The 21,770-nt window shown below is 48.6% G+C and overlaps 1 protein-coding gene across 1 annotated transcript in view; it reads right to left on the bottom strand.

Annotated features, from left to right (window-relative positions):
* Positions 1-21,770, bottom strand: part of exoc4 (exocyst complex component 4) — a 155,824-nt gene that overhangs the window by 5,768 nt on the left and 128,286 nt on the right. The window contains exons 15-17 of the mRNA XM_061253074.1: positions 13,383-13,524; positions 9,176-9,354; positions 8,574-8,733 (exon numbers count right to left, since the gene is read on the bottom strand). Coding sequence (XP_061109058.1) covers positions 8,574-8,733; positions 9,176-9,354; positions 13,383-13,524 — 481 coding nt within the window. The remainder of the gene's footprint in view (positions 1-8,573; positions 8,734-9,175; positions 9,355-13,382; positions 13,525-21,770) is intronic.

Here is a 21,770-nt window from a genome sequence, read left to right as displayed (position 1 = left end):
TCGGCCCTTGGGAGTACTGGTACCGGTTGAGTGGGTCTGCTCTCTGGGCACGGCACACAGCTGAAGTCCGCACCCCATTTCTCATCTTATCATATAATGAAGAACGGAGAGCGAGGTCGTCGCTCGACACCGTCGTGTTTCGTCTTCAGCGACGGGCCGCTCGGTTAATCCGCCCGACCGCCCATGCGCAGTGTTTACAGAAAACCAGAACGGCGAATCTTACTTTCTCACGATAAAAAGTTTGCGAGCGATTTGAATAGAGCGGGGAGAGATTTCCCGGAGGACTCGGACGCGGGCGCGCGCGGGATGGAGACGCAGGGCGCGGTGTAAAACCTGCGACGCCTCATTGTCTCAGAGATTACCAGGGTCTCATTAGAGCCCAGGTTTTTTACACACAACTGCACCCTCCGGACAGGGTGGCAGTTAACTGCAGTGCCACTTACGGCTCTGTAATGGGGAAATGTTGCGTTTTTATGAAACTGAGCCGTGCACTAAAACTCACTAAAGCCTTTTTGAAATGCAGACACCAAATATGAAGCGGCTAAGACGGCTAAATTATGACGGTAAATAAATACCTGTGGCTAGTTGCCAACTTCGGAGAACAAAATTATTGAGAAGGAACAGGAGCCGCTGTCCTAACGTCCCATTCATATTATATTGGGTATGGCAGAACAACACCATGGGAAATAAGCTAGCGCTTTATGGCTCTTTTCTGTTACAGCGCAAGTTCAAATCTTTATAAGCATGTGGCATCGTGTCTGCTTCTCTGGGCCTTCCTCAGATCTAAAACAGAAACAAGTATGCAAGTGTGCACTTTCCTCCCTGGCAATAATAGTATGTGTTAGGGGGCAACCAACTGACTGGCTGCTTGACTAGGACCTGGAAGGTTGGTGGTTCAAGCCCAAGTGTAGCCAGCTCTGTGCGGCTGTTGGGCCCTTGAGCAAGGCCCTTAACCCCACATTGCTCCAGGGGGGATCGGCCCCTGCTTAGTCTAATCAACTATAAGTAACTTTGGATAAAAGCATCGGCTAAATAACTGTAATGCTAAGAGTTATCAAGCTAACACACAGTAAATTGGAAAGGGGTTTAGCTAGCTAGGGTCACTAGTAAATGCATAGGAAATATACTTCTTCGTGCAAGGTTCACTCTTGGTAAATTTCTCATCTTGACTCACACGGTGAACAAACTTCAAAACAGGAGCAGTCAACAGGACAGACCCCACATTGGCCTTCGACATGGATTCTGTCAGGTAAACAGCTCCATGGTCCAGGGCCATTAATGGATGGTCGTAATTAAACCCCTGTCGTACAGGGGCAGGCCTGGGTGGCAGCTGCAGCCGGACGACAGCCAAATGACATTAAGTCCCATGTAGGGCAATGCAATCCTAATGCTAAAGTCCCATGTACTGCAATGTAATCCTAATGCTAAAGTCCCATGTACGGCAATGTAATCCTAATGCAAAAGTCCCATGTACTGCAATGTAATCCTAATGCAAAAGTCCCATGTGCTGCAATGTAATCCTAATGCAAAAGTCCCATGTACTGCAATGTAATCCTAATGCAAAAGTCCCAAGTACTGCAATGTAATCCTAATGCTAAAGTCCCATGTACGGCAATGCAATCCTAATGCTAAAGTCCCATGTACTGCAATGCAATCCTAATGCTAAAGTCCCATGTACGGCAATGCAATCCTAATGCTAAAGTCCCATGTACTGCAATGTAATCCTAATGCTAAAGTCCCATGTACTGCAATGTAATCCGAATGCAAAAGTCCCATGTACTGCAATGTAATCCTAATGCTAAAGTCCCATGTACGGCAATGCAATCCTAATGCTAAAGTCCCATGTACTGCAATGCAATCCTAATGCTAAAGTCCCATGTACGGCAATGTAATCCTAATGCTAAAGTCCCATGTACGGCAATGCAATCCTAATGCTAAAGTCCCATGTACTGCAATGTAATCCTAATGCTAAAGTCCCATGTACTGCAATGTAATCCGAATGCAAAACTCCCATGTGCTGCAATGTAATCCTAATGCAAAAGTCCCAAGTGCTGCAATGTAATCCTAATGCGAATGGAGCTAGCTCCAGGGATCAAGCGGAACATGCTTTAACGGGGGAACTTCGGGTCGGTCCTCAACACCTTTCCTAAGATTGCCAAAACGAGTCGACGCTAACGCTAAACATCTGCCGCGCGTGTATTCTCTCGCCGTCGTCCGCAAACAAAACCGCGCCCTTTCCCCCCTCGCCCGCTTTACCGTCTTCGCGTCAGCCGCGGCTAACGGCCGAGGTGACCCTCTCTCGGTTAATTCTCCTCCCGCTAACACCTGGTCGCTCGACTCAGCTGCGGAGAGACGGTACTTCACAGCCAAGATGCCAACTCCAATCGCTTCATTAACCGGGCGCTTTTAATTCATTTCCCTGCAGCAGAGGGCTGTTAATAAGATTAAATCTTCCTGCTCTTACCCACAACTGCAACTCGCCCCCCCCCACACCCCACCACCACCACCCCAGCTCTCCCATTAGGAGGAGATAATGAAGAGGAGCACTCTCTGTGCAGAGACAAAGCGTCGCCGTTCAATCGCAGCGTGCCAGCCCCACAAACACCTGTGAGTGTACCATTAAATTTTAATTAGCCGGCACGCCGCGTGCGGCCCCTATACCCGGCGTATTAAACAAATTTATGAAGCGAGAGGCAGGAAGATGCAGGGAGATGGATGTGGATCGAAAGGGAGAAAAACAACATCAGCACAATTCATTCCGCTAATTTTCAAACATGTACAATATTACGCCATTAAAGGCTGTCTCCGTCAGCGGCTTTGTAGCGACATGTTCGTTAGCGTCGCGGGGAAGCGGACGGAGCGATGAGAAAGCCCTTCTCCATCACTAACGAACGCTAGCGGCGCGGAACGCCAGTCGATGCATCGAGCTTTCCTCGCCGCGTCCGGCGGATTCCTCCCGTTTCCGCGATGGCGAAATTTCCAAGAACTGTGAGCGGTGTACCCAGAGGTCTTTCCTGTTTCTGACCCCCTGAGGAGAGGCGGCTCAAAGCCCACACATTTTCAGTGATTAATTGCCACTAGTTTCCTGCAGTAGTTCGCTGGAAATCTTTTGTTTTTTCGACCTTCTCTGCGCTCGGCTTGCCGGGCTGCTCTCCCTGCACTCGGCTCACAGGCCTGCTCTCTCGGCGCTCGACTCGTTGGCCTGTTGGTCCAGCAGTGTAGAGAATCCACTGCATTTCTGCACGCCACACCTCAGGGACTTCATAGCGGACTAAACAGTTGAGAGCCAAGGTGTGTCGGCTGAGGGGGGTTGGGGGGGCGGTGCCCTCCTCCGCGGCCATTAGCGCAGCTGCTGTTCACAGAGCGGAGGCTTCGCCCCCGTTTTACACCGGTTACCGCGCCAGTTTCAGACCGAGCCCGAGGCGGGCGTGTCCATCGCAGTACCTGCCCCTGTGCCGTGCCGCAGTGACACACAGGCGTGCGGTGCGATGGCGGGCGCCCGTTGGGTCGCTGCACAGGCCCGTGTGTGCCAGGCCTCTCCCGCAACCACAGCGCTATGCCACGCCACCGAGCTACACACCGCAGAGACGCCCCGCTCCTGTGCTCCACTGGGCAACTGCTGAGACCGGCAGAATGGTAATGTGCCTGATACAGACCTGTGTGTGAGTGTGCGTGTGTCTGTTTGTGCCTGTGTTTGTGTGTGTGTCTGTGTGTGTGTGTGTGTGTGTGTGTGTGTGTGTGTGTGAGTGTGTGTGTGTGTCTGTGAGTGTGTCTATGTGTGTGTGTGTGTGTGTGTGTGTGTGTGAGAGAGAGTGTCTGTGTGTGTGTGTCTGTGTGTGTGAGTGTGTCTGTGCACGTGAGTGCGTGTGTGTGTGCGTTTGTGTACATGGTTTGTGTGTGTCTGTGTTTATGCGTGTGTGCATGTTAGCTAATTTAATTAAATCACTTCAGTTTTTAATTGCTGAGAAATAAAAACACTGTTTTTTCAGAGCTGTTCCAGTAAACACATCCCGTATGCCCGCTCCTCTGAATTACGTGAGCAGTTCAGGCGGTTCAGCACACAAACATGACACAAAAATCACTTCACTCTGCATATTCCCTTACGTAAGATCAGAATCCACCAACCATCAGGTGTATGCAGAGGCCTGAGACCCCTCATCAAAACAGACAGCTGTCCAGTGTGAGCTGGAGGAATGTCTCAGGGAGAGAGAGATGGAGAGAGAGTGATGGACCAAAATCAAGAGACACGGGGCCAATTATGCTTGTGTATAAACAGCAACTGCCCATTCACTGGTGACTGTTCTCTGTGAGAGGGCATCCTTCTGCCCTACTCACACTGAACCAGGACATGTCACACCTGAAATAGCTCAGGGGTCACCATCACCCCAGTCAGCAGTTTGGGAAACAACAGTACAGCACACAGAATCATTGCAGATTATTTCTCATCGACTGTTTTTTGTTTTGTTCATATTGTACTTTAACCAAAATTATGTTGACATGGGATCAACCTCCTTTGGCGACTTTTCGGTATTTAACGGAACCGTCTTTTCAAGGGCCTTCAAACCGCTTCCTCCGCAAGTGACTGATGGATGCAGTACCCCACTGTGCCACTAGGTGTCAGTGTTCCCCTGGCCTGGTGGCAGTGTTGATGCGGAGCTGTGAGGCTGGCCTGCCTCTCCTCGGTGTAAACTAAAATGGATGGTTATTACTGTGTCCTTGCAGAGATCCCGCGCAGCGGAGATTGTGATGTGGGCTGACCTCTCCTCTCCATCGCCCACAGGGGCTTATCTGGGCTTGAGCACAGAGCGCCAGAATCTCATTCTCAGGCCCATTTCAGACCGCAATCACCCGGCCGTCCGGGGTGAGGCAGGGTGTGTGTGTGTGTGTGTGTGTGTGTGTGTGTGTGTGTGTGCGTGTGCTTCTTTTAACTTCTTTCACTTTTTTGAGTGCTGAGTATGTGGATTTACTCTCTAATGCTCACACTCACACGCACGTACACACACCCACAGAAAAGCGCATAATTTCAAACAAACCCTTAAAAATACACACACCAAGCTACCACAAGCCTGCAGGTACACACACTCACACAAACGATGATATATTGTGCAGACAAGTACAGGCGCACACACACACACACACACACACACACACACACACACACACACAAACGGGCAGGCAGAAACAGTCACACACACGCACAGACACAAACACACACAGTTTCTGGGTGCGCGCACGCACACAGACACACACATGCATACACACACGCATACACACACAAACACACACACACACACACACACACACACACACAGTTTCTGCATGCCCACGGTTCATAATCATCAGCGGAAAGCGGAGAATAATACCAATGATAAGAATAATAAGAACGCGTCTGTGGCGATAAACGCACACAGCCAGCCGTGACCCGCTGATTGGGCCGGTTCTGAGCGTGCCCAGTTCATCAGGAAAGCCATGAATGTGTAAACAACGCGCTGTAATTTCAATCAGCACCTGAACCTGTAATCACGGGGGAAGAGGAGGACTGTTTAAACACACAACGCAGGCTGGCGCCACCGTGTCATCGTGCTATTCAAACAGAGCCACCAATGACAAGGGAGACGGAAAAACAGACTAATCAATGCCACTCGCTCTCCGGGAGAAGACCTGAATGCAAACTAACGGAGAAGAATTCCAATTATCGGCCGGATAATAGATTCCCGCTTCTGAAATGTCCAAACTTTGTGTGTAACACAGAACTGGGAGGACAGGGTGGTGTTCTAACCACAATCAGAAATTCATTTGAGAGGTCAGATGTGAATCATGAGAAGAATATTATTTCTGAAATAAAAATAGATTTGCATTTTTTTTTAAAGATTGGTCACTGTGTATTGGTAAAACTGAACTTAGCAGTTTGTCTCTTGCAGACGTATGGGAGAGGGAGGGAGAGATGCACGCAGTATTTCACAGGTGAGTCTCGCTGAGGCCGTTTGTCACTCAAACCACGTTCGGTGACTGCCAACTGCTGATGCTTCCCGATTGGAATTCCACACATGAGAAGCTGCTATCAGGGAAACGACTTTGGAAAGACGTTCCTCTGCATCCACAACAAAGTGTCCACACAACCATACACCTCAACTCAAACTAAACCCAGAAAACAGCACTGTAACTAACCCAGAGATTAGGCCTGAATACTGCATCAGCTCTGTAACTAACCCAGAGACCAGGTCTGATTACTGCATCAGCTCTGTAACTAACCCAGAGACCAGGCATGATTACTGCATCAGCTCTGTAACTAACCCAGAGACCAGGCATGATTACTGCATCAGCTCTGTAACTAACCCAGAGACCAGGCATGATTACTGCATCAGCTCTGTAACTAACCCAGAGACCAGGCATGATTACTGCATCAGCTCTGTAACTAACCCAGAGACTAGGTCTGATTACTGCATCAGCTCTGTAACTAACCCAGAGACCAGGCCTGAATACTGCATCAGCTCTGTAACTAACCCAGAGACCAGGTCTGATTACTGCATCAGCTCTGTAACTAACCCAGAGACCAGGTCTGATTACTGCATCAGCCCTGTAACTAACCCAGAGACCAGGCCTGATTACTGCATCAGCTCTGTAAACTAACCCAGAGACCAGGTCTCATTACTGCATCAGCTCTGTAACTAACCCAGAGACCAGGCCTGATTACTGCATCAGCCCTGTAACTAACCCAGAGACCAGGCTGCATCAGCTCTGTAACTAACCCAGAGACCAGGCCTGAATACTGCATCAGCTCTGTAACTAACCCAGAGACCAGGCCTGTAACTAACCCAGGGAGAAGGACTAGTTACTGTATCTTTGCTCTATAACCGAGCCAGGGATTACTGACAGGTGGACAAATAATTTCTCCCAATGTCCAGAACTACTATGTTTTGTCCCAAACTACCAGATGGTGACACTTCAAAGCCCTGGGGTGACTTCCAGTAACACACTGCCCATGGATGAATTCAATCTGCAATAACGGCCACAACGGCTGGTTCTCAGATTGGCAGTTTGGAGTTCCTGACTGGCTGAAGCTTGTTATATATTTTGACAGGAAAGTGAAGCTTGAACTTCTGCAGTTCCCTTCTTGACCTACCAAAGCCAGCAGCCTCTTCCTGCAGTGACCATCTCTTGTACAAAATCATAATTGTAAGTTTGAAGGCAATTGAATCCCCACTCATGAAATTGACTATATTCTTACTATATTCAGGTTTTTTAAATGGAACATTTGCACAAGAGACCAATGCCAAATCATCCAAATTTATCAAGCTAATTATGGTTGGTGGCTATTTCTTACCAGCAGACGATGGTCTTTATTAAGAATGTTGCAAGCTCGCTAGCATTTTCAGAATCCCAATGAAATTCTGCTTGGTAAGTTAGCCAAACCTTTAGTTTTTAAGCGAATGTTCCCTCCCTAATTTATTTAGCTTACGGCACACTACAAACGTTCAGAAAATAAAAACAGCCCAGAGGACAAGTTTGTAACATAATTATCCTAACAGTTGGTACAGAGTATGCAATTGGGACATATTTACACGATTACTAAACGCAAGTCTACACAGAAATATAGGCTAGGCTTCAGGTACGCTCGGCGTAGGCGCTGCATAATTAGCTACTCCAGACATTGTTCCGACATTGCCGCAGTGCTGTCGATGTAACTTGGAGACAGAAAGTTCTGGAGAAACCGGGTAAATGTTCCTCACGGGCTCGCGCGCGCTTTGATGAACGGCGTGTGTGTGGAACGCACGCTGAGAGGGGGGCGGAGTGATCGCGCTCTTCGAGGCTGGCGAAGGGGAGAGGAGGAGTGATTAATCGCTCCGAGGCCGGGTTCATTAGGAAATGTGCGCTGATGTGATGTAAGCACTCGGATAAAGCGTTAATTGCTTTCTGAAAAGAGCAGCTGCGACTGGGGCTGGGGCGTTGCCATGGAGACTGCAGGTACACAAACGGCAAACTGCCGGGAGGGTTGCTATGCCGATCGACCATAAACAGCAACACTAAGCTGTGACAGGGGATGAGGGAAAGTATGGAGAATGGCATGGAGGGCGGCAGTGTAGTATAGCGGTTAGAGAATCCCAAAAAAGGATCCAGGTTTGATGCCCAGGTATGCCACTACTTTTGCGCCCTTTGACCAAACACACAACTTGAATCGCTGCAGTCAGTATGCAGCTGGATATGGATAGGATTTTAAAAGTTGTGTAAGTCGCTCTGGGTAAGAGCGTCTGCAGAAAAGCGTCTACTTGTAATGTCACGTAATGTAATATAATGTGTAACATAGGACTGCAATGTAACATAACTGAATGTACTGCAGTGTTACGTAATGTACTGTAATGTAATGTGTAACATAGTAACGTAACAATTTAATGTAATGTAATGTAGTGTAATGCAGCGTAACAATGTAATGTAATATCATGTAACATAGAGTGATTTAACAGTGTAACGTAATGTAATGTAACATACTGTAATGTAAGTAATGTAATGTCAGGAGAAAGGCGGTAATGCGCTGTAACGCTGAGGTGGTGGAGCGGTGCGTGGGACTCCCTCACCTGGCGAAGTCCAGGTCGGCCTCGCGGGACATGGTGATGTTGGTGAGGTTCTGCTGGAGCACGAAGATATTCCGGCACATCTTCTTAATCCCAGACTCACTGATCCGTTTAAAGTACTGAGCCCCATTTATCAGGATACACGAGATGAGATGACCCAGGCCTGCAGAGACATCAGTCATACAGTCACTCTCCTACAGAGGCCAGTCACATATCCACAATCAGTCCATCCATCCCTTATCTAACCCGCTTATTCCTGGTCAGGGTCGCAGGGGGTGCTGGAGCCTATCCCAGCATGCACTGGGCAAGAATACACCCTGGACAGGCTGCTCATCTATTGCAGGGCACACACATCATTCACTCACGCACTCACACCTAGGGGGAATTTAGACTCTCCAATTAAACTAGGCTGCATTTCTTTGGACCGGAGGAAACCCACACAGACACAGGGAGAACATGCAAGCTCCACACAGAAAGGAATCACACTAAGCCAGGATTTGGACCATCTCGCTAGGTGGCGACAGTGCTACCCACTGCACCAGCGTGCTACCCTACGCAGTCATTCTCACTTTGTAAAGGTCCTGTTCATTCTCAGGGTCCGCTACCTTCAAAGATGTACTGGAACTTGTGCTGCTGAAGGGCAGCCCCCATCACCTCCTCAATGGCGCTGATGTCCTTGTTCAGCTTCACCACTAGGGGGTCGTAGTCCATGCTCTCCACGTTAGCCACAATAGCGTAGTTCCCTTGCTTGGCCAGAGGGATGAGATAGTGGAAGCAATGCACCCTGGGATAGTGGGGGAGAAAGCACACTCATGTCACAGAGTCTCTATAGTAACCAGGCGGCAGCTTGTTCATTAGTCAGTTATTTTCGTCCTTTGAACTTCCTGACTCTAGGACCACAAACCCCAGTTTACTTAGGGTAAAATGTTTTACACTGATAACCCAAAACAGACCTCAGCTGTTCATGGGCTTATGAACACATGTAATGACGAGCCAGAAAATTATCGAGCCCTCTTGCCTACCCCTGAATAGGAGATTCAGCTCATACTCTCTACATTAACCGGCTGATCAGCTCCTGAGTTCTCTGCACCCAGAGGTAAAAAGGGCTTTCAGTGCAGTTCATGAATGCTTAATAACAGAACATTCATTTCTACAACTGTCCTTGGCCCAACCTATTCACAGGTAGGGAATATTTGACCTTCAGCAGTAGCAGTGTCACAGCTTTTTATTATTGAGGACGATACAGGCTGACCAGCAGGGTAGACCAGAGAACATTCATCACTATACAATGACCAGACTTACCGCAACATACTATCAGATATGGAGTACACTAGCACCATCTCAAGTGGCATATTCAACCGCCAGTAACACATAGAAATAACCTGCCTGACTACAAAAAAGGCCTACACTACAGTATCATCGAACTTAATCATTTTAAGACTATAATTTGACTCCACACAATATGGCTATACAGCTAAGAAACAGATCCAACATATGCGTGGGTAGCAGTTTACAGCGCATTGAATATGACGGTGGTGGTGGTGGCTGCGCAATTTTGAACGAGGGAAAAAAAAAAAAGAAGTATCAACCTCCCGCAGCTCACACCTGCACTGTGGGACAGAGCGGGGCGTAAGGCGGAAGCTTCCGGAATATCGCCCTCTTGTCATTCACTCTGTTCGATCGTGCGTGATATAAAAGCCTGTCGTGTGCGCGCTTAGCGGCAAAGAGATGCTCGCGTGATGTATGCCCCTAGTTATACTTTCATCAAAAGCACATAAAAACAGCTCTGCCTCTCAGACATTAAAACGTACGAGCGGAGCCCCCCTCCCACCCCACGCTATAAACCCCATCTCCTCCCCCTTTCTGATGGTTTAATATACCTCAAAGCACTGTCAGGGGAAATTTGCTTGATGGGAAAAGTCAATAGCGCATGGAAAAATGCTGAATATCTCCTCCCCCCCATCATAAACGATAATCGCGTAAACCAAACAATATCTCACAACAATGGAGTGGAAGGCGGAATAAAGTGCAAACAGGCGGGATCCCGGCACTCTTATGGCGAGGTAATGGAGAGAAACCGTCAGGTTTGTTTTATAGGTGAGGTATGATTTACTGTTCTCCTGCCCCATAGAGGCCAGGCCACATGTCCAAAACAGGCCTTTCATTTTCCAGGCATATGGTCCAGACTGTATGTGTGTGTGTGTGTGTGTGTGCGTGTGTGTGTGTGTGTGTGTGTTATGTGTGCCAAACATGAGTGTGTTTGAGTGTGTATATATGTCTGTGTGTGCGTGTGCATGTGTGTTTTTGTGTCCCCAACATGTGAGTGTATATCTGCGTGTTGTGTGTGCCAAACGTGTGTGTGTGTGTATGTCTGCTTGTGTGTGTCCCAAACATACATGTGTGTATGTGTGTACCAAACACGTGTGTGTGTGTGTATATGTCTGTGTGTGCCAAACGTGTGTCTGTACGTACATATCTGTGTGTGTGTGTCTGCCAGGCGTGTGTGTGTGTGCGTGCGTGTGTGTGCGTGCGCGTGCGTGTGTCAGGCAGGCGTTGTTCAGATGGCCCCTCCACTGGCTGCCCGTTTCTGACAGCGATGCCAATGTAGATGTTTTACAACTTGTACAGCTCGCGAAAGCTTAAAAGTTCACTGCAGTAGCACAAGAACTGCCAGTAGCACAAGAACCATTTGCAGCCAGTTTTCTGACAGAACACACATTTATTTTTGGGGAAACCCCTACGAGGTCGGGAAAAAGCAGCACAGTAGATGTGCCCCGGCGGCCGACGGTGAGACCCATTGCAGCCCGCACCACACAGAGCCTGATAAAAACCGCAGAGCTGAGAAGGGCAAACAATCGACCCCTCTCCATTCAGTTTCAGCACTATTATCCCGCACTACTCTCTGCCCACAACACAAAGAGGTCCCACACACATACTGATGCAGGCGCCACCTTCTAAATAATCTGCAACGAAAAGGCTCATTGTTAAGGCATCGGTGATAAGATTTGCATATCAATGACGTGTGCTCACAAACTAACAGCCTTTCTTCCCGACGACAATAGGTCTAATCACCAGCGATGCAAATGCAGATGTTTTACGACTCGTATAGCTTACAAGTTTACTGCCAGGAGCACAGGAACAGTTTGATAAGATCTCACCGTTACACCAATGTGTAAGCTTCTCCACATTTTTCATGAAGCAAAGTACAATTTGCGAAAGAGCTAAAGAATACATTTTCTGACATTTTCCAAAGTGCTAAAGGGGTCATGCCAATGTAAAGCAAATTAAGAACCAGTGTGCATCATTAACAGGGGAGGCAGAGAGCTTTTTTCCAATGCTAATGATTTCAGGAAGATGGGGCTGACATAGCAAATGTCTCTCAGTCGTTGTCTGGCAAACAAGTTTGCATATACAATTTGTGAGATATTTTTTCCCTGAAAACCAGAATAACGGTTTATTCTTTTATTTATTTTCTGTGATGGAAAGGAGGGCACACACTATGCAGCAAAAAGCGAAACAGCGAGCCAGGTGGGACACAAAGCAAAACAAATGTCACACTCCCTTCCAGTGCGACAGCAGTCACAGACAGGAAATTAAATTAATAGCAGAGAACATTCTAGAACATTTATTTAGCTTTCAGCCCTTGTTATTGCACTGATTGGCTGTCCTCGTACACTGGTGAATGGAAACGCGCTCCAAATTACTCTTACATGACGAATACATAAATACGTAAATAAATTATAAATAAATAAAGCGAGCTTCAGGAACAGCCATCACCTAAATGCCACGGCAAATGTAGCAACATCAGTAATGATAAATTTCAGCAGAACAGGAAGCAATTTGTCGGTCAATCAGTAGGATTGTGTGACAGAGCCAATAATAAAAAAAAACAATAGTCATTTACAAGCAGACCTGGGTCAATTATGTAATTGTTCTGGATTCAAACACTTTTCCATGCTTTCCTGAGCTTGTCTGGTGCATTGAAACCTATGAAATACTCTCAAAAAGTGCAGACCCTGCCATCTGGCCCTCTTGGTTAGTTCAACAGCACTAGGCAAGATGAATCGAGCACAGAACACACTTTGCGTACATCCAAAGCGCAGTATAGCGAAACAAAATGAAATCCAAAGAATGCACTCCAGTAGAGTGCAGACCTCAGCCAAGGCACAGCTCACGTTAATCCTGTCCTCACTTAACAAGATATGTTTGGCTGCTAGAGGAAAGGTCATGGAGCCACCATGATAGGTTTCTTTGTCTCGAGAACACGGATGTGCACAGCAAATTTCACGCCAATCCAGCCAATATTTTTCAAGATCTGCGGATTATAGTTTTAAAGTTTGGCCACGATTCACAGGGTCACAAAAATGAAACGAGTTCTGCCTCCTGGGAATATGAATGTGTTCAGCAAATTCCGCGGCCATTACTTTCCAAGATATGTCCGTCACAGACGGACAAAAGGACAGACTGATGTCACTACATAACCTCCTGGGCAGAAGTAATAAAAGAAACGCAACAAACACTAGAGGCTACAAATAACCGTCCTAAAATCAAAAACGCAAACAACTCACAAAAAATAAATGATATGTTTAGGTAATGACGAGAAATGTTTTTGCTCACACAAAACCTGGCTTCTCGCTGCGAGAGGGCTGTTAGGGGTGTGAATCGCCGTCATTTAGCGAAAGTTGGCAGCGCTATCTCTGCTGCACCTGGAGCTTCAGCTACAGCTGCAGAGTCTGGCGGGAGCGCTGACAGGTTTTACAGCGTCTGAGGGGGAGGGGGGGAGGGGGTTTCCGGGCCTTTCCGCGTGCGTACCTGACCTCCAGGTGCAGCACCAGCAGGCAGCGGTCAGCGATGTCCTGGAAGGCGCGGGAGAGGTCGGTGAGGGTCTGCAGGATCTGCTCCCGGCTGCGCGTGCTCTCGCTGCCGGCCTGCGCGTCCGAGCCTGGGGACACATCTGCGCAGACGCAGACACATTACATTACATTACATTATTGGCATTTGGCAGACGCTCTTATCCAGAGCGACGTACAGTTGATTAGACTAAGCAGGAGACAATCCTCTCCTGGAGCAATGCCGGGGTAGGGGCCTTGCTCAAGGGCCCAACGGCTGTGCGGATCTTATTGTGGCTACACCGGGATTAGAACCACCAACCTTGCGTGTGCCAGTCATTTACCTTAACCACTACGCTACAGGCTGCCCGTTACCACACACCAGACACACACAGGCGCCCGTTACCACGGATACGCACCCACAGCTGCTACAGGTGGGCGCACTGCAAAAGCCAAATAAGTCAATCTTAACAAGTGTTTAAGTCCTGTATTTAGACCTGAAATCTTATTTCTATTATTTTTGCAAAATAAGGCAAAAATATTGTCAATTGTTTGAAATCTTGTCATTTGCCAAAGGGGTAAGGAAATTTCACTTGTCAGGCAAACCGTAACATACAATAAAACAAGCTAATATTTTCTTTGTCGGAGAAAAAAAAGATCTCATTACAAGACTGAACACTTGTTAAGACAGACTTTTTGCAACGCACGCACAGTTTAGTCAAGAGTCGGAGCACGGCAAAACATCACAACAGTACGCCGATACAGCAAAGACATTAGCTGTTATAAAAAAGCATCCACGCGTACGCTCAAACTTTGAATTATGATTACATCATTTGTAATTGATGACTGTTCAGCCTCCGCAGAGAGAACTGTTCCCAGAATGCCGCAGTGCCGTGGCTCCCCTGCCCACCCTCTCTCCTTGCAGGGGCTGCTGAAGCAGGCGTTTGGAGATTCTCTGTGCTGCGCCGTCCGTAACGGCAAGGCCAGGCACGGGAAACCTGCGCCGTGTCAATCGATTGGCCGTAATTAGACAAGGCGGACCGGACCAGAGACATGTGGGCGCTGTCCTTTCCTGTGCGGGTCTGATAAGTCAATCCCAGTCACAGCTGACAGAGGGACAACAGCATTCCCAAAAAATCATGTGAGCGCAGGCGTGTGGGCGGTGGAGGAGAGGAGGGCGTGGGCGTTAGAGGTGAGGAGGGTGCGGGCGGTGGAGGTGAGGAGGAGAGGAGGAGAGGAGGGCGTGTGGTGCAGGTGAGGAGGGTGCGGGCGGTAGAGGAGAGGAGGGCGTGTGGTGGAGGAGAGGAGGGTGTGCGGGCGTTAGAGGTGAGGAGGGCGTGTGGGCAGTAGAGGTGAGGAGGTGAGGAGGGTGCGGGCGGTGGAGGTGAGGAGGGCGTGTGGTGGAGGTGAGGAGGGCGTGTGGTAGAGGTGAGGAGGAGAGGAGGGCGTGTGGTAGAGGTGAGGAGGGCGTGTGGTGGAGGTGAGGAGGGCGTGTGGTAGAGGTGAGGAGGGCGTGTGGTAGAGGTGAGGAGGTGAGGAGGGCGTGCGGGCGGTAGAGGTGAGGACGAGAGGAGGGCGTGTGGTAGAGGTGAGGAGGGCGTGTGGTAGAGGTGACGAGGGTGCGGGCAGTAGAGGTGAGGAGGTGAGGAGGGTGCGGGCAGTAGAGGTGAGGACGAGAGGAGGGCGTGTGGTAGAGGTGAGGAGGGCGTGTGGTAGAGGTGAGGAGGGTGCGGGCAGTAGAGGTGAGGACGAGAGGAGGGTGCGGGCAGTAGAGGTGAGGACGAGAGGAGGGCGTGTGGTAGAGGTGAGGAGGGCGTGTGGTAGAGGTGAGGAGGGTGCGGGCAGTAGAGGTGAGGACGAGAGGAGGGCGTGCCGGCAGGGCTGCTGAGCCGAGCCGTCATTAGCGCAGCGTAGCGTGATAAGCCAGCGGGACGGCGGCTCCCATCACCAGGGTAAACAGCCGTAATGAGGGGGAGAGGAGGCCGACAGCCCGTCAGCCGCCATGAGCGGGGAGATGGAGGGATACGGAAACACTAAATTACTTTTCCATTTCGCAGCGCGACCGTGTGTACACTCAATGGTTAATTAACTGTCTCCTTAAGCAAACAGAGAGGGGCTCTGTCCCCGTGGCTGATTGGGGACGAGGCGATAGGGATGGATGCACAGCCCAAGGGCATGGCTGGAGGACAGCGGGGGGGGGGGGAAAAGAGACAAGGATCTGAAGATGGTGGTAGGGAGGGCCCAATGACACAAACTGGGGTTTTAGGGTTCTGGACGGGGGCCCAGGGGGCCCTGATCACCCACAAACTGCTCATATAAAGGTCCACTCTGTCTTAGAGGATCCCTTCATGACCACGGCTACAAACCACAAACGGACCACAACTTAAACCATTTAAAACCCTAATGAAATAATAAATAGGTCTCTCTAAATGAGCAAAACAATTCCGCCACCTATTTTTTCCTCCCAAAGTGTGTGCGTGACGAAATAAAATGAAATCGAAGAATTTTCGAAGAAGCTTGGTCCACACTCCAAGCAGCCACATAATCCATTGTTTTATTCAGTATCTTTCTCGGCAAATGAAATGAAGACAGACTGGTTTTAGGAGCGGCCATCCTCAGGCTCCACCATATGTAAGTCTGTCATGCTGCAGTTCCCGGACCTGGCCTTCCTTGCCTTTTCATTTCTTGGGTAGCGGAGGAAAAATTGCGACTGTACCATTTCCATTAACAGTTCCATTTCCATTAGCAGTTCTCAGAGAACATTTGTCGCCGATATGAACCACATTTAGCTAAACCACAGGGGTTAGAATTAGCCAACTGCTTTAGGCTATAAAGAATATGCTGTTGACACAATATGTTGAGACACACACAAACACATACACAGACACAGCGTTCAACCGAAAATCTCTAAGCGCTTCTGAAGTACAGAGACAGGTAATCCATTTTGCGCTTTTTGCTTAATTCATTTGTTTTCACACCACATCTAAAATGACCCACCCTAGGTGTTCCAAACAACTCCTCTTTTACAAAAACACATGCATAACTTCCATTAACCCACAAGCAAAGATTACACCAAGCATAAAATTCCAACACAAAAGCAATTAAATTAAAAAATAAGCAATTTTCCTCTGTAAAAAAAAGAAAAAAAGAAAAAAGAAAAACATTTTGATCACATGAAACGTTTGTCTAGGTTTTTCTCATGAGCCTAGTTTTTAGCAGGGGCAATGGCATGCTACAGTGATGAGACACATCTTCATTCTCAGTCTGTTTTGCGCTTTCTGCGAGTGTTAACCATCTCCCCACGCACCATTACAAATAAACAGATGAATACACAAATAAAGAAGACCTGAAGAAAAGACCAGTCCAACCAAGCTGTTTAAGCGCTGCCAAAGTTGATGTAGACATGCAGTTGTAACATAGTTATGGATCGAAAGTCTGTGTTTGTATAGGTGTGCATGATTAAAAGTGAATGTACAGGTGTGTGTGTGTGTCTGTGTGTGTGTGTGTGTGAGAGAGTGCGTGCGTGCGTGCGTGTTTGTGTGTCATGGTTCAAATGTGTGAAGCATTGTGACTGAACTTCTGTATGTGTGTTTATATGCGTATTGCACCATTTCTCTTCAAAACACAAACAGTCAAACACAAGTTCATGTACCTTGATGATTTTCAGGCTTGATTTCATGGTGGGTTGTGGAATCAGGCCAACTGCTTGCATGGTTACACCGCATTTATTTTAGTTAAAACAAATGAACCCGATTTTCCCCTTTGGACTGAAGTGTGAAAGGAGGCAGTGTTGCTGGTCTTTGCTTGCTGACCTATCCGGGCAGTGAGGCTTCATCCTCCAGCCCTTGGAAAAGCTCCATCGTGCCGGTCAGCCCACCCCAGCACGCCTGACCCCCCCACCTGTGTCTGACTGGGACGCACACTGGGGCCTGGGAGGGCTTGGGTTGGCCGCTAACCGCTAACCGTTACTCCCACAGATCGCCACAGAAGCCACGTCCCGCTTTGATGATGCGATCAAGGCGGCTCGGCGGGGGGCCGCCAAATTAGAGGCGAACAGACGGGCCGCGTCCGAACGCCCATTCCTCCTGACCGACAGCCCGCCTCTCCCCCTTCTCCCGCTCCCTCTCTCCTTCCATCTTTCTTTCCTTTTTCTTTTTTTTTTTTTTCGCAGAGCTTGTCCAATTATCTGCCAAGCCTATCTCCCCGAACCTTCTGTTCCTTTCGGCTGTGGGAGAGGAGAGTGCAGGAAACAGGGGCACATTACCGCCCCGCTCCGATGTGATAAACACTCTAATCACTCTGCCCCCAGTCAAATGAGACGCACAGAAAAATAACTCAACAAAGTAGCAAAGAAAGAAAAAGTTTTATGAGCAAAGAAGAGATGCCCCCCCCCCCCCCCCCCCCCCCCCCCCCCCCCCCCCCCCCCCCCCCCCCTCCCCTCCGTTCTTTGGGTCTGATCCAGAGCGGACCGAATCCAACCGAACATGAAGAGGGGAGGAACTGCACCTCTTTTACTCCCGGGGTTAAAATGCTACAATAACAGAACGGAAGGAGTGAGAGAGGAGAGGAGAGGAGAGGAGAGGAGAGGAGAGGAGGTGCAGCCGCGACAGACAGCACGTCTGGGGCAGGGCAGAGAGAGCGGACTCTTCCTGCAGGACTGCGGAGGGAGGCATGAATAATGCATGGCCCCGGCTCAATCCGCTAATTATTCCGCTCGCGGAGAGAGGATGACATTTGCATGGGGAGAACGCAGCTCCGCGCGGCCCTGACCTCTGACCTGCGCTTGTCTGAAAGAGAGAGAGAGGGAGAGAAAGAGAGAGGGAGAGGGAGAGGGAGAGGGAGAGGGGGGGAGAGAAAGAGGGAGAGGGAGAGAGAAAGAGGGAAATAGATGGAGAGAGAAAGAGAGACAGAGAGGGTGAGAGAGGGAGAGAATGAGAAAATGAGAGAGAGAGAGCGAGCGTCTCTGTAGGCTCAGCTTTGCTTTCGGCCCGCAGGACAGACATACAGACATACAGACATAGGTGACCGGGGGTGGGGGGGGAGAGAGTATCTCTCCAAGTTCAACTTTGCTCTTAGCTCCGAGCATGGACAGACTCACAGAAACAGGGGGAGACAAGCGGAAGGAGGGAGGGAGAGAGAGGGAGGGAGGGAGAGAGAGAGAGAGGGGGAGAGAGAGAGAGAGAGAGAGAGAGAGAGATCGCAGAGATTATGCTAATGTAGCGCAGCACAACCGCAGGGTGTGTGCCTCTCACACAGGTCAAGGTAAAGACTCCAGTCAAACTTCTCTCCCTCCCAGCAAAGACGGACCGCAAATACCGTTTCTGTCGACTTATAAAAAAAATAAAACTGACAAAAACATTCAGTTAGAGGCCATTCAAAAACCGCACCAAAACAAACCTGCGGTAGGATGTGATTTGTTTAACCCGAAAGATTTATACTTTGAAAAAAGAAGCCGTGAAAGACAGCGAGGACTCAGCTATGCGCACACAGGAGACAAAAGACACACAGCTGCTGCATATTAAACCCCAAGCACTCAACTGCACACCACCGCACCGGTGGAACCAGCAACCCAGATGGGCCCGGAAGAAACCCTAAGTGAAATTTTTAAAGAATAGCTGTGAGGAATCTAGCAAAAGTCATTACCAGCATAGAAAGGGGGAGTTTGACTAATTGCTTCCATGGTGCCCATTGTTGTCAAGGAAGAATACACCTCCCGGTAACAAACAGACAGACAGAAACCCACACACATATAGTGCGCAAGTCACGCCCACGCACACACGCTCACAAAAACATACTGCACTGGCACAGACAGATCCCGAAACATATGAATAAACATGTATTCAAACACATGCAGACATGCGTGCGTGCGCACACACACACAAACCCACAATCACTCAGACACACACTCACACACTCTCAGACACACACACACACACAAACATAAACACACAAACACGCACGTGCACCCACAATCTCTCAGACACACACTCACACACTCTCAGACACACACAGACACACAAACACACACCCACAATCTCTCAGACACAGACACACACACACACTCTGTCTCTCTCTCTCAGACACACACTCACACAGTGTAGCCGTCTGCAGCTCACTGCATGGTCCAGTCAAGTCCAAGCAGAAGGTAAATATTGTCACAGGGGATTAAGCATCCAAAGCAGCACCCAGATGGAGGATAAGACGCACCCGTCCGCGGTCTTCACGGGGAACCCAGATCCGCATCGAGTCCTGCAAACAGCGACCGTCGTGTCGGGCCTCTTCAAAGGCCTCACGCCCTGGGCCCGGTCTAATCGCTCACGCACACGCACAAAACGCGCCGAATCAAATTAAGATTACATTAAGATTCGGTCTAGACACGGGCGGAGACGGGTCTTTGTTTATCGTCACTAATCCCAGCGTCGTGCCGCGCGTGTTTGTTCCAGAGTCGCCACAAAGCCCGCGGTCCACAGCCGTAATGAGTGGAAAATGCGGCTCTGTCGTCACAAAAGAGGGGACATATTATTATAATCGTGATAGAAGTTATTGTCTTGTGTGGAGAAAGGTTTCTAGAAAATTCAAGATCAGTCCTGTTTATTTTTATCTTCCCATCATGAGCATGATGCAGAACACCTATATAAATATCAAAGCTAGTTTAAAAAAAAACAAAAAAAACACATACATAACAATATACATATTTTATTTATAAGTACTTGAACAGTGGCACAATTCTTGTTCCTTTGGCTCTGACTCCAACATTTCGGTTTTGAGATTAAATGATTACGAGATTACAGTGCAGACTATCATCTTTCAGTGGTATTTACATCCATATCGGATGACCTTTCTAGGAACCGCAGCACTTTTTATCCTATATTAATCCAATTTTAGGGGACCAAAAGCAATTGGACACATAAACATAATCTTAAATAAAGTCATCATATTTAGTACTTGGTTGCAAAGGTTCAGGATCATTAAGCTGCAGGATGACTACAGTGACGTTGGCAGGATCTGAGCAGATAAGACGTCACACTGTTAATGAAGATGGTGAGCCATAACACCGCCACTGTTTCACAGATCAGGAGGTATGCCGTTCCTTTTTCTCTACACACGTTCCCTTTCCATCAATGCTACAGTTTTTTTTATGTACTTTTTATCTAACTGTTGCCTGGACGTTCTGTCCTGGCCCATAAAAAGGGCTATAATTCCTACCTGGATCACCCAATGTGGAAGTCAGTAACATCGAATTAAAGATGACGGTCTGCACTTCAACGTCCTATTCTTTTGTGCAATTTCAAATCCAGCTGGATGAAAACAACAGAACTTTTGTCACTGTTCAATTACTTAGAGACTGCACTACAAACACTGTATACGCACGCACGCACGCACGCACGCACGCACGCACGCACGCACGCACGCACGCACGCACGCACGCACGCACGCACGCACGCACGCACGCACGCACGCACGCACGCACGCACGCACGCACGCACGCACGCACGCACGCACGCACGCACGCACGCACGCACGCACGCACGCACGCACGCACACACACACACACACCCGTCAGGGTATACAAAGCACAATTCAGAAAAAATATGGTACCATGTATGCTGCCATCAGGCCACCCAACCAAACTGAGAAACCGCACAAATAGGGCAATTGTCAGAAGTGACCAGGAGGCCAGCACAACAGACAGAATTGCAGAGCTCATTGTCTGAAATGGGAAAAGTTGCCCAGAGATCAACTACCTCTTCAGCACTTCAGCACAGATTTAGCCTCTGTGGGATTCTGGGAAAGGCCAAGATGGAGTCACGCATGTTTCCCGAAAAGCCATGAGACATTCGGAGGCATTCTGGAGGGCCATTATGTGATCTGAGACTAAATTTAAGCTCTTTGGTCTGAAAGCAAAGCACTTTGTTTGGTACAAAGCAAAAACATACAGGTACTGTAACAGCATCCCCACCATCAGGCATGGCTGTGGGTCAGGCTACAGGGCAGCGTTTCAGCAGGAGGGAGTGGGGAGCTTGTTGCCATCACAGGCAAAATGGCTGTAGCAAAATAGAGGAAAATCGGTCTTAACCAAGAAGAGATCTGAGTTCAGGGCAGAGATTCTCTCTCAGACAGGACAATGACCTGAAAGGACACTGCAGAATCTACGAAGGGCTTAAAAACAAGAAACTGTGGTACGACTGAAAAAGTCAGATTCCAAAATGTAAATGTGCAAAGCACGTACAGACATCCAGACTCTGTAATTGCTGCCAAAGGCCCATCTACAAAATATTGACTCTGGAGGGCGGAGCGGGGGGTTGAATACTTTTGTAAATAAATGTAAGACCGCGACAGAATAGAAATGTATATTATTTGCATCACTACA

The sequence above is a fragment of the Conger conger genome, chromosome 8 (genome assembly GCF_963514075.1).
Source record: "Conger conger chromosome 8, fConCon1.1, whole genome shotgun sequence".
Lineage (NCBI taxonomy): Eukaryota > Metazoa > Chordata > Actinopteri > Anguilliformes > Congridae > Conger > Conger conger.
This window is presented reverse-complemented; position numbering and strand designations above follow the sequence as displayed.